The sequence below is a fragment of the Zychaea mexicana genome, assembly GCF_025766255.1.
Source record: "Zychaea mexicana strain RSA 1403 chromosome Unknown BDB00scaffold_49, whole genome shotgun sequence".
NCBI classification, from domain to species: domain Eukaryota; kingdom Fungi; phylum Mucoromycota; class Mucoromycetes; order Mucorales; family Lichtheimiaceae; genus Zychaea; species Zychaea mexicana.
Genome location: NW_026516712.1, coordinates 272,529 through 285,878, shown reverse-complemented (window position 1 = coordinate 285,878; position 13,350 = coordinate 272,529). Strand labels below are relative to the sequence as shown.

The following is a 13,350-nucleotide window of genomic DNA, read 5'->3' as shown; positions in this document are numbered from 1 at the left end:
TTACAAAACTAGGAACGCAAAATTACCAGGTAAATTTGTTCCCCAGCTAACACAAAATCTTATTGTATAAAACTAAAAAGTGTGGCGTTTGCTGCACGCCAGAAGCTTGCTGCAATTTCGCGTATCTCATCGGTAGTGGGCGTTTTACACTTTTGTCGTTGAGTATACAAAACCTGGAAGCCACTTTCTACTTGTATTGTTGCATTGTACATAGTGGGGATATTTGGGGAGATCTCTGGACCTCCTCTTATACAGGATTTTGCATTCGATCCCGGACAGGGCCAATTGTTCTTTGCCTAAGGAATTATGCCTTGGCCAGATGGCCTTCATTTGTAAGTGGGAGGGGATCTATTGATTTTGGACAAGCAATTTTGAGTTGCGGGAATGGAAATTTCGCCCTTGGAGCTTTCGGCTACAGCTCGAGTAATTTCACAGATGGGCAGACTGAAATTCACTCATAGTCCCTGAGTTCAAAGCTGGCCATTCTGTTTTAGAGCATGAACTCCAAGTTCGACATGGACTTTCTAATTTTCGCTTTCAGATTATAGTTCTCTCATAGTCTGGTAATTTCGTCATGAGCATTTGATTTCGCAATAGTGACGATGCTTTCGTCGTGGGCAATGTATTTTCACCATGAGCAATATGGTTTCGTCATAGGATACACAAGTCTGCCAAAGGGCAGCAACTTTGTCTTCGAGCCTGCTATTTTTGCATTGGTTCAAGTGTTTTTTGTGCTGGCGAAAGATTTTTCATCATAAAAAGGATTGTTCATTCATGCTATTTGAAGTTTATTGTATATTCATGAAATTTAAAGAGTAGCTGCAAGCAGAAAGTGAGTGAAGCGGCTTCGTGTGACAGGTTTAAACGAGTTCAAAAGGAGCTCGTGCTTGTTGTCGATATATTTGTAGTACACGTAGCCACATATTCAAGCTTTCTTCCTTCTCTCCAATTTTTATCCCTTGACATCTCAGTAATCTCCAACGAAAACTTTGCCGCCAAGCGCGTTCTTTCCCATTCCTCATCCATCAATGATAACTCCCATCCAGAGAACCAGCATGCAACTAAGCGCGCCTACGTTAGCAACACGCCATCAGCTGAAGTGATGGTTGCTACCGATGGCCTTTTAGTCCTTGCTCGAAGCACGAGTCAATTGAGCTTGGATGAACGTGAACGACTGGAAAGTAATGAATCTGGTACTTTCCAGGCTCATCATCCACCTTTTCTTCGTGCAAGAAATCGATTGGGTCCATATCGACATCTGAATCAGTGTCGGTAGCTTTTTTATTATTAGGCTCGCTGAGGTACTGTAAGATCAATAATTTTGGTATGAAAAAAACTATAGTTATGTACCAGAATCCTTGGAGTTACGTATTTTCAATTCCTTAATAGTCTTTGCCAATTGTTTGACTTGCTGTCTAGTACGGAATTCAGCTTTTTTTGAAGGTCGCCTTTAAACTTTTCGGTTGCTCTCTGAACGAGGGGATATGCTTTGATTTGAGTGTGTTTAGGGGTGTGTTTTGGGAACGTGTTTGTATAGGCATAATGGTATGTAGTATAAGCTCAGAAGGATTTTTCCAAGCAGGTCTGCATGCACTCAATATTGATAAAGAAGTTCGGCGCGAATAGTACAGTATCACAAAACCAAGTAACGATTTTTATTACACGCATGTTTGCAAAATACTCCAACAACAAGTGAGTGGTAATACGTCTATGCTTCACTGCTTCAGTATAAACACATCATTGTATCATCTGCATATTTATAGTTACGCGTAAATATATTCTACATGTTCCTTTTGTTTTTGGTAGTGTTTATTCAGCTGTATAATCAATGCTTCGATCTTGTGATGATTTTAGACTTAGGCAGTCCATCTTTGAGACTAATACTTACGCTCACTTGGGACAAAATTTCGGTATATGGATTTCTTGATACCTTCTGTCAACGAGTGTAGCCCTTCTAGTGATTCTTTTAGCTCCTCGGCTGTAGGTGCTTGTACTATCTTGTTGCGCACTTTGATACACTCTTTTTAACGAGTGTAAGCTTTTTAGACTGGCCTTTTTCTACTATTCCCATCACAAAAAAGTATAGAAGAAAAGAGAGATAGAAATACAGTATGCGCGCATTGAAAAAGGCTGTCCTATATACTCAAAATTTGTATATATTTAAGGTTTGGACCATCATACAAACAGTGAATCTCCTTTTTATTTTTTTGCAGATATGATGCTCCCATTTGATAAAGCAGAAGTATGATAGTAACAGATTTATGCACGTCGAATAAAAAGCCTAACAACATGTCCGCGACTGTCTACCTCCTTACGTTCTAAAATCGCATATTATCAATGTCATAATACTATTAATATTCTGTGTCTATTACGTTGCTTCTTACCCTTTGTGATGATAGAGCTTTAATAAAGATAATAAGGGACAAGATTAAGTATCTTTGAGATCATGTTTTATTCCAACAAAAGATAAAGCTCTTTTATATTCTAGCTATTAAGACGGCGATATCAATTCATCCGACTAATGGATAAACTATGTGATAGAGGATGGATCAAGGACGTATCAGAACTTCTATTGAAGTCGCTATGTTAATCGGGCACATCTTTGAAACCGGCGTTAGCTGATGTAATGGCCGAGGTACCTGTTGATAGGTTCATTGTCCTGTTCACGTAAGGTGGATCATCTGAGTGAGAGATTTTATTCAATAGTGTTTAGCCGAAATGCCGTAGTGTTCGTACGTGTGTGCTATAATGTTTAACCGAATATCTTATTGTTGATATCTTAAGCAGTGTATTAATGTGGTTCACCACATCACCCCCTTCCAGGTTAAACATTATTCTGTGAAGAATGTGCTTAGCAACGTGTGCGTAAACGCTTACTGCGTCTAGTAGATGGTGTAGGTGGTGTGGAACCCTCTTGACGTTTGGAAATAGTTCCTTTTGCTTTACGTTGTGATTGCTGTGGGATGTGCGTCACAGGTAATGCAGTTTGTATTTTGCTTTGCTTCGGTGGTGTGATACCAACACGTTCCCAATATTTCATGATTGGTTGTGGACTATTAAATGCTTCTGCTGGTTCCCAGGAATCGTCATCAGGTGTATAATCTTTCCATCTAACCCGGTATTGATATTTGCCTGGTGCAAGCTCTTTGTGGTCTACAATTGACTGTACGGTGTAATATTTACCGTTTTCTTCAAATGCTTCTTCTGTGTCAATTAATTCATCCTGTGATAGGAGTTTCATTTGTGAGGGTGCGTAGTTACGAGAAGTTAATAGACCCTGTTCATCTCTAAGGACATAAGAACCACCTTTGGTTTTGCGTACTACAGTATATGGTCCTTCATATCTTGGATCCATCTTCTTACTGCGTAATTCATCAATGACCATGACCGTGCTCCCGATGGGATAATCGGTGATTCTGAACTTGGCATTGTATTTGCCTTTTTTAATATCATCCAGTGCCTTTGCTCTTTCCGAAATTGCAGGAAAGACAATGTTTGTCATTTGTTCAATGCGGTTTTGCAGCTCATCTTCTGTGAGTGGCCGCGGGATCTGTTCTTTGCTATAGTCCCTGAAACCGTTCATTGTTCTATTGAACATAAGAGCAAATGGTGTAGAACCATGTTTATTGGCAACTTTGTTGTTAAGGGCTAATTGTGCTGGTTTGACATATAAGTCCCAGTCTCTAACTGCTCCTGTTGTATACTTGTGGATGATGTTAACAGTTGTTTGCACAAATCTTTCGGCCAATCCCTGAGCTCTTGGGTGAAAAGGCGTAGAAAGTCTTTGGTCGAATCCAGAGGCTTCTCGAAGATGAGTCATTAGTTGGTTCTTGAATTCAGTACCATTATCACTGCTGAGATAACGGCAAAAGCCCACTAAGCAAAATGTGTCGATGACTGCTTGAACGACAGTGTCTGATGTTTTATCAGGAAGTGCGTGTAAAACACAAAAACGTGTGCATACGTCTACCATGACTAAGAGATAATTGTTTCCGCGATGGCTTGTGCCGAAGCCGCTTGCAAGATCAATTGTCCAATGATCACCCGGATAGAATGCATGAAGAGGTCTCAAAGGGTTATAACTTTCTTGGTGATGTTGAATCGCTGGCGTTCAGGGCAGCTTTTTACAATGTGTGCGGCTTCTTTGTACATATTGTTCCATTTTAAACCATCATTGTGTAGTGCTTTTGTGATAGCTTCAGCGCCAAAGTGACCAAATGCATGTGCTTTTTTGAGTAATTCCATTCTTTCATGTTTGGGTGGTTCAAAATAGATGTCATCATCTATGTTGTCAGTGCTATTACTTGTCTGTGTGTTTACTGTGAGAGTCTTATTTTGTACAGTGTTATTATTTGTATGAATTTGCGTAGCACTACCCCCTTCCAGCTCTTTTTCATCGATGTGAAAAAGGCGAGATAATTGATCAGGAAGGATGTTATCTAATCATGGTAGGTAGGTGAATAATTTCAAAGTCGTATTGTAAGATGGTGTCAAACCAACTGATCATCATAGCGTTGGCTATTTTTTGTGTATGGAGGAAGGTCAATGCTTTGTGATCCGTGTATAATTTAAACGGTTTGCCATATAAATATTTGTGGAATTTGTCAAGTGCAAATATAATAGCTCTGAGCTCACGTCATGTAGTGCTATAGGATCTTTCTGACTTGGAGAGTGCTCTAGCCATGAAAGCAATATGACGTGTTTCACCATCTATGACTTGGAAAAGTGCTGCAGCGATTCCGGTATTTGAAGCGTCAGTTGCAACCTGAAAAGGGTGTGATAAATCGGGAAAGCGCAGGATGGGAGCTTCAAGTAGCATTTTCTTTAACGTGTCAAAACTGTGTTGTTCTTTTTGTGTCCATAAACCTTTTAAAGATTTGGCATTGCGAAGTCGGTCTAAAGGTGCCATAACTTCAGAGACTTTTGGTAGGTAAGAGCGCATGTAATTAATGGTACCACAGAAGGCAGCTATAGCTTTGCCAGTTGTAGGTGTAGGGATATTTTGGATGTTGCATACTTTGCGTTTATCCAGTGATACACCTTCGGTGGTTACACAGTGGCCAAGTAAGTAGACACAACGTTGTGCATATACGGCTTTGTCATGATTGATGCGGAAATTTACCTCAGTTAATTTGTCAATTACTGCGGCGACATGGATAGCATGTTCTTCTATGCTGTTTGAGAAGATAATGACGTCATCAATGAACGCACGAACGAAGGGCATCTCGCTAAGAAGAACTGTTAAACAACGAGTAAATACCGAAGAAAGATGACGTAATGCATAGCAAGCTCCTCGGAACTGGTATTGGATGTGTCCTTCAATTGTGAAAGCAGTTCGTTCTCGATGTGGTTCATAGAGAGGTAAAGAAGTGAAAGCAGATTTTACATCGAGGCAGGTAGTAACGACGGTGCGATTTGAATTACCGCTGTTGTCATTGCCTTGGATGGCTGCAATAACATCACTTAATAATGGAAGTGGATGTTGTTCGCATTGTAATAAATGCTGGTTGATTAAGCGGACATCCATACAGATTCTACGCTTGTTTGTATCATATGCAACTGTAACAGGATCTTTCTTTGGTGCTAGTGTGATGGGACTATTCCATGCTGTGCCAGCAGGTGCAGGTTCAATAATGCCCTCATCTAACCAGGTTTTGATCTGATCGTCAATTAAATCCTTGAAAGCAATTGGTAATGGGTACTGACGTCGATGGCAGACGATACCTTCTGGAACATCAAGACGGACCACTGCTTCAGGCATTGTACATAACGCGCGTTTAGGAATTTGTGCATTGCGATCAAGAGAAGGTTGGATAGCTTGTAAAAACTGTTTCCTTTGTTCTTCTGTGCCATATGGCGAATTATTAGGTTCGGGTAAATCAATAATTTGTTTCTCATTGTTTGGTGTCAGTGGCTCCCATGATGTGGCTAAACCAGTAATACCAATTCCGAGTTTAAACATCAAATCCAGACCAATGGTGACTGGTGTTGTTCCGGATAATTCCATGATGTAAAAATTATGTTTGAATGTTTTCCCATTGTACTGTAGTTCAACATTTTCAAGTAAACCTAAAAGGTAGGCTGTTACATCCTTTGCTGCTAAAGTAATGGATATATTTTTTACTGCGTTTTTATTGATCTTAAGTACAGATGTTGACTCTATGTTGTGTAACCATGTAGGTGTAATAAAAGACTTGTTGGCGCCTGTGTCGACTAATCCGAAGACTTGCTTAGTCTGTACAGTGATAGGAACAATGAGTGAGTCAATGTCATCTGTTGCTTGCAGTGTAATATTTATTTGTGTTGTGCGGTTGATGTAATTACCTGTAATATCCATTCCGTCCAATGAAATGTGATTAAGTGTTTCTTCATCCCGCTTTGATGGTGTAGTAGAAGAAGACGAGGAAGGAGACGAGGAAATGTGTACAGAGCGATTGCTCACCATTGTTGTCGACGTTCCTGACTTCTTTTTTCCTTTTGCATCAAAATATTTTTGGCAGCGATGGCCTAAGACATATGGAACTTTTTTACAATAACGACATAGGTTGTCTGAACCTGTTGATTGCCGGTTATTGCAGACTTGTTGTTGTACTGCTTCCCGCTGGCGCTGGAGAACGTGGCAATCCGTCGCCGAGTGATTTCCTTTTGGATGGACAGGACAATCACCGTAATGACGAGGACGGCGAGAAGCTGGTGCTGGCGATGAGGAGGACGAAGACAGGTGTTCATTACCCATGCGACGTTTCTTTCCTGGTGCATGGATGCTCGCATAACTACCGTTGTCTTGAAACTTGTCAACGAATTCACCCAATGTAGAAATTATGAGTTGCACGACCTCAGTGACTTCAGATGGCCAATCTACACCATACTGTCTTGCTAGTACTGGGTAGATCTTTTCGCGGATCGAAGGTGGCAACGACGAAATGAAATCGAACGTCAAGTCACGACCGCTGGCTCTTCCTGCCTCGTGTGCTAATGACATCCATCGTTCGGCATAGACACGGATCGCTTCATTGGCTTGGGGACGAGCGACAAAAAGCTCATGGCATTTGAGATACGTGTGGAATGGATTGCCGTATTCCTTCTTGATTTCGGTACAGGCTTGTTTCCAATTCAACTGGCGGTCAGCAACGTCTCGGCGAAACCAAGTCATTTGGTTGTCATCTAGACATAACCAGAAAAGACGTTCCCAATTGCCATCAAGGTCAATGCTATGGCTGCGCAATTGGATTTCAAAGGCGGAAATGAAAGCAGAGACGGAATTGTGCACTGGCTTCCTCGGATCTCGGACAGGGCCTCCTTGTACTTGTAGTATCGGTAGGTTTTTTGGGACCACGCAGCTTGCCTTTCGATCTTCGAACTGTTCAGACATGCTGAGTGCTTGCTGAGTAGCTTGGTAGATGTTGAATGCATCAAGTGCTTCTTTGTGTGCCTGTTTTAGCTTTAGTAGGTCATCTGGTGAAGCATCTTGCGCCTGCAAATATTTTTCGGTGGCTTTTGCTAAGCGTGCCTTGAGGATAGCTCCCCATGTTAGACGGTGTCAGCTTCCTTTGTTCCAGGTAGGTACTCGGTGTAATAATGTTCCTGGCCATGGTTTCAGTACTAGTTTCAGTGCTAGTTTCAGTGCCATTTTTGGACGCCGATTCTGAGTCCACCATTTCAACATCGTTGCTTGAGACCTCGACCGTTCCTGGAGTTACCACGTTGGCTTGACCAACGGTTTCGTTAATGTTTGTAGCTTGGTTGTTATCGGAGGACATGATGTAGGATATAAGGAAAAAACAAGGTTTTCAAAGATAAAAATGTGATGATAGAGCTTTAATAAAGATAATAAGGGACAAGATTAATTATCTTTGAGATCATGTTTTATTCCAACAAAAGATAAAGCTCTTTTATATTCTAGCTATTAAGACGGCGATATCAATTCATCCGACTAATGGATAAACTATGTGATAGAGGATGGATCAAGGACGTATCAGAACTTCTATTGAAGTCGCTATGTTAATCGGGCACATCTTTGAAACCGGCGTTAGCTGATGTAATGGCCGAGGTACCTGTTGATAGGTTCATTGTCCTGTTCACGTAAGGTGGATCATCTGAGTGAGAGATTTTATTCAATAGTGTTTAGCCGAAATGCCGTAGTGTTCGTACGTGTGTGCTATAATGTTTAACCGAATATCTTATTGTTGATATCTTAAGCAGTGTATTAATGTGGTTCACCACACCCTTTTTTTATCTCGAGAGAGTTGAAAATGAAGTAAACGATGTCCAGTTTCGGGCCATATGTGCATCAAAGGCAGCAAGGTCGAGTATGTGTTTATCCTTGAAGTATCTTTGTAGAAAGTAGCATTCCTGTTCTATTGATGTTTTTCGAGCACAGGTACAACTTGGTCTTCGTCGAGAATCACTGGCACAACATCATCATCATCAGGTGGAGTAAACATCATTAAAGTTCTATAACAGATGAGATACGCATCCTGAGCTTCGAGAATATTTATGCTATCTTTTCTAGAATTTGTACAACGTCAATCTCAGAGCACAGATGAGCTCTCCTTGTAAAAAGGACGATATACCTGTATCAAATAGTCATCGTAGGAAGGAGCATTGAATAACCCCTTTTTTTATGATGAAAAATCATTCGCCAGCACAAAAAACACTTGAACCAATGCAAAAATAGCAGGCTCGAAGACAAAGTTGCTGCCCCTTGGCAGACTTGTGTATCCTATGACGAAACCATCATATTGCTCATGGTGAAAATACATTGCCCACGACGAAAGCATCGTCACTATTGCGAAATCAAATGCTCATGACGAAATTACCAGACTGTGAGAGAACTATAATCTGAAAGCGAAAATTAGAAAGTCCATGTCGAACTTGGAGTTCATGCTCTAAAACAGAATGGCCAGCTTTGAACTCAGGGACTATGAAGGCTGTTTAATACTTTATTGATTTTTGTATTTTTAATTTATTTTATATATTTAGTTATTAAGTTTTATCTATAAAGAATATATAATGATCAATATAATTAGGGGTGGTCAGAGAAAATCTTTGATTTTCGATGACGTGGGTAGCTGGTCATTGAGACGGTAGTCGAAACCCTAGAATAATGGTAGTTATTCTAAACACTTGCCTACAAGTGCCTCATGAACAGTGTTCTATGAGTGAATTTCAGTCTGCCCATCTGTGAAATTACTCGAGCTGTAGCCGAAAGCTCTAAGGGCGAAATTTCCATCTGGCCAAGACATAATTCCTTAGGCAAAGAATAATTGGCCCTGTCTGGGATCGAATGCAAAATCCTGTATAAGAGGAGGTCCAGAGATCTCCCCAAATACCCCCACTATGTACAATGCAACAATACAAGTACAAAGTGGCTTCCAGGTTTTGTATACTCAACCACAAAAGTGTAAAACGCCCACTTCCGATGAGATATGCGAAATTGCAGCAAGCTTCTGGCGTGCAGCAGACACCACACTTTTTAGTTTATACAATAAGATTTTGCATTCCTAGTTTTGTAACTTGAGCAACAATAGAATGTGACAAAACGTGAGAAACGACTTGACATGGCCAAGCCAAGAGATATGCAAAAATTATAGAGAGAGAAAGAGGCAATGTTTATCCATGTGTGTGTGAACAAATGTACGCCAAAACAATTTTTCTCCAAAGAACACTGTTCATGAGGCACTTGTAGACAAGTGTTTAGAATAACTACCATTATTCTAGAGTTTCGACTACCGTCTCAATGACCAGCTACCAACGTCATCAAAAATCAAAGATATTCTCTGACCACCCCTAACTATATTGATCATTCTTTATTGTTTTAAAAATAAAACTTAAAAACTAAATATATAAAATAAATTAAAAATTAATAAACTATTAAACAGCCTACAAAACAACTGCTGTAACCGAATTTTTTCCTTTCACTCTCCTTTCTACTTTCTCTTTTCCGTCGCGATTCCCATGGCAACTGAACATACCCCTTTCATCACAGGTAGCTACCAGTGATACAATTTCAATTCAATTGTTTGTATTGTAATATTTAGTGCTTATTAATCTTTCAATGCGGTAGCTACAAAAGCTTTTTTATTGCAGGCCAAGAACCACGGGGAGTCGGTCAGACTTCAAAACGTCATTGACCATTTAGAACATGACATTGTTTCTAGCTCTATGAGAAATGACCTACGCTGCACAAAAAGAACATATGTTCGATTCGTAAAGGAAGCGGCGGCTTCGTTAGAAATGTCAATAGTAAGTGTCAACTACTATATCTGTTTTCTTTTTTTACGCAGGTATACATATTAAACACGGACTAATGCATTGATATCTTCTATGGAGATGAAAATGTTTCATGGAAACGTATTGAACAACAATTGGCAGGTGATGAAGCAGAAGAGTCATCATTACCATCTTTGCCACAGTCATCGACTTCTCCTCCAGACTTGAAAAGCAAACTGACTGCTGCAGACAAAATCACATTGACTGAGAAGCTCCAAAATTTCAAAAAGCTTCATAAAGATGATTTCTGGGTCTTGGCAGCAACAAGGAGACAAGCAGAAGATGATGTTGAGCCGATCTCCGTCGAAGAAAAGGTTATGGCGTTTGCGTTGGGATGCGAGTATTATCAGTAAGCAAAAAAATCTATTATGCGTAGTTTTGGGTTTTGGATTTACCAGCTAATCTTGCCATTTCTCAGTCCTTCCCAATCTTTGATCCTAGATTTGGGGGATAAAAACTGGAGTTCTGTGTTCAGTGAAGAAGACCTCGACGAAATACGTGGTGCTGGTGGCGATTTGCCTTGTGGTGTACCGAAAGAACTTGAACAATGCTTTGAGTGTCTTAAAGAATTGATATGTACATATGGTGCCCGCCACCTAGAAACAACAAGTGGACATTTCAAAAATTTAAGATTCCGCCTTTATAGATTTCCCATTTTTGGTTAAGTGATATTTATTCATCGAGAATTTGCGCTTTTCATCCAGTGAGTCCTTTCTCAGAGGATGACTTAAATACCAAATTACCCTCGCATGATTCTTCTTACATGATTATTAGAAACTGACAGTTCTCTTTGAACGCACAAGAAATTTACTTAATTGTGTTCTTTGACTCTTGCACAATTTTAAGATTCTTCTGGTACTTGTTGAGTCTCCCCATTGTATAGAATGTTTTGGAAAAAGAAGGAATGATAAAACTGTCCTCCTACTTATAATTTACCTGGCACGTTTACAGTCAATGTTGATTGGAAGGCTGAGGTATATATTGCACCAATGCTTACCACTAATGTTACACTACCTTCTTACTATGGAAATCGCCGATTCAATGTCATATACTATAGTGTATAGTAGGGTGGACATTCTGACAAAATCCTCTGCTAAATTTTGAAATCGACACCAACTTCAGCACTTTATTTCTCATTTTTTTTTACTCGTATGTATACAAAAACGTTTCATAGAATTATTCTTTGAGCCTTTCTCTATCGTTCTATGAAGCCAAAAAAGTGGGTTGTATAATTGAAAAAAGTTGAAATAAAACATTGAAAATTGGTCCAAAAATTTACGTTTCTAGGTGGCAGGCACCATATAAGCAAACAAATAAAGAAACAAAGAATATGATGATAGAATACTAATACTATTAAATGTTATAGAAAACTGGTGCGGAGGTGTTCAAGTATGCAAGAAGCATTGAAATCACCGATCCTACCAAAGAAACATTGAAAGTGTGGTTGTCGACCGAGCTACAAAATATACAGTGGACCCCCTTTAATGTCAACCCCTTTAATGTCAACCCCCGATACGGTCAACCTTTTTCTGAGAACCTCAAATTTTAGCAGAGATAAATTTCAACTTCTACACAAGGTCAATGTCAACACCTTAGCCAGGGTTGACTTCTTATTGAGGTCAAACATATCCAATCAAAAAAATTTATTCTGTCGTTGGTTGAAAATATTTTGTCAGAGATGATTGCGTAGCATACATTGCCTTTTGATATCTATTTCGAATTAATTGGATTTGAGGTATGGCATGTACTACTGCGTCATGGAGTTCCTCCTCCCTATCCAAAATATCAAGAAAAGTATTGATACATTCAGATTTCTCTTTAGCCGTCAATTCCTTTTCTTCCTCCTCTTCAACAACAACCTCTTCTACACTTGTTTCAGCAACAGCTGTCACCTCCTCAACGATTTCTTGTTCTGTAAGTGATGCAAGGTATATGTCGCGCTCATACTCAGGATCAAGGTTGACATCAGGACATTGATCACGGTTGACAGCTCCGGTAGAGGTAAGCTGTTGAACTTGAGCCTCCAACTCCCATCTGTCTGTCTCCTCTGCTTGGGCAACTTCAGTAGCAGCAAGACTATCTCCTTCTCCTAAATACTTGAAGATCGTAGCTTGGAAACAGTTTTGGATTGTTTCGGCGGTTACTGCCGTCCATGCCGCTTGAATCCACCTCATCGCTTGTAGTTGATTGACAATGAAAACTTTTTCAGCGGGGCCCACGACTTGACCATTCCCGTTTTGGATCATTCCAATAGAACGATACGCCTTTTCCAGCTGTCGTCGTTTGTACTGTGCCTTAAACGACCGAATAATCCCCCCATCGAGAGGTTGGATCACGGATGTCGTGTTGGGAGGCAAGAACAAAAGCTCAACGTTGACAGGTTCATAATCGACATAATGTCCAGAAAAGTTGTCTAGTAGCAAGATCACTTTTCTCTTCCTGGCACCCATGGCTCGATCGAATTTTCTCAGAATCTCTCGGAAACACTTTCTAGTCATCCAAGCCTTCTGATTGACGAAGTATTGCTTGAAGCCATGAAAGGCAGCATCCTTGCGTTTTTTATCAACCTTGAACGAGTCTGGACATACAGCATGACCAATGATAATGGGATCAACCCATTTATCACTACCATCTGCATTGCAAAGAAGCGCGACTGAGAGTCTTGTCTTGTCTTGTTTTCTGCCGCTGAACCCTTGAGTCCCAATTGTTGTCTTCGGCTCCAAGCGATAAAACAAGCTGGTTTCATCAAGATTATAGATATCTTGTTTCTCGTATCGTTCAAGCTTGGCACGGATAGTATCCCTCTGTGCTTCAAGGGCATCAAGGTCTGCTGATTGCGCTTCTCCATGGATGCTATGTGCACTTAGCCCATATCTCCTTGAGAATCGGTCCGCCCAGCCATTTGATGCCTTGAATGCTTGAATTCCAATCAATTCTGCAAAGTTCCGGGCCTTCGTTTGAATCAGGTCCCAGGTTATCTGGATTGTATTTTTTTGTGCACAGTTAATCCAAAGCAACACCGCTTCTTCAACTTGCTATATATGGAACATCATTTCAGATAGACGAAGAGAAACAATA

The 13,350-nt window shown here is 40.3% G+C and overlaps 1 protein-coding gene across 1 annotated transcript; it reads left to right on the top strand.

Moving 5' to 3' along the window:
• Positions 1-9,957: 9,957 nt before the first annotated feature.
• BDB00DRAFT_873585 (uncharacterized protein) lies at positions 9,958-11,821 on the top strand (the record flags this gene model as incomplete). The annotated part of the gene is made up of 4 exons (XM_053127111.1): positions 9,958-9,988; positions 10,333-10,621; positions 10,691-10,799; positions 11,639-11,821. 4 exons carry the CDS (start codon positions 9,958-9,960, stop codon positions 11,819-11,821), a joined length of 612 nt encoding a protein of 203 aa, XP_052978588.1.
• Positions 11,822-13,350: the final 1,529 nt, after the last annotated feature.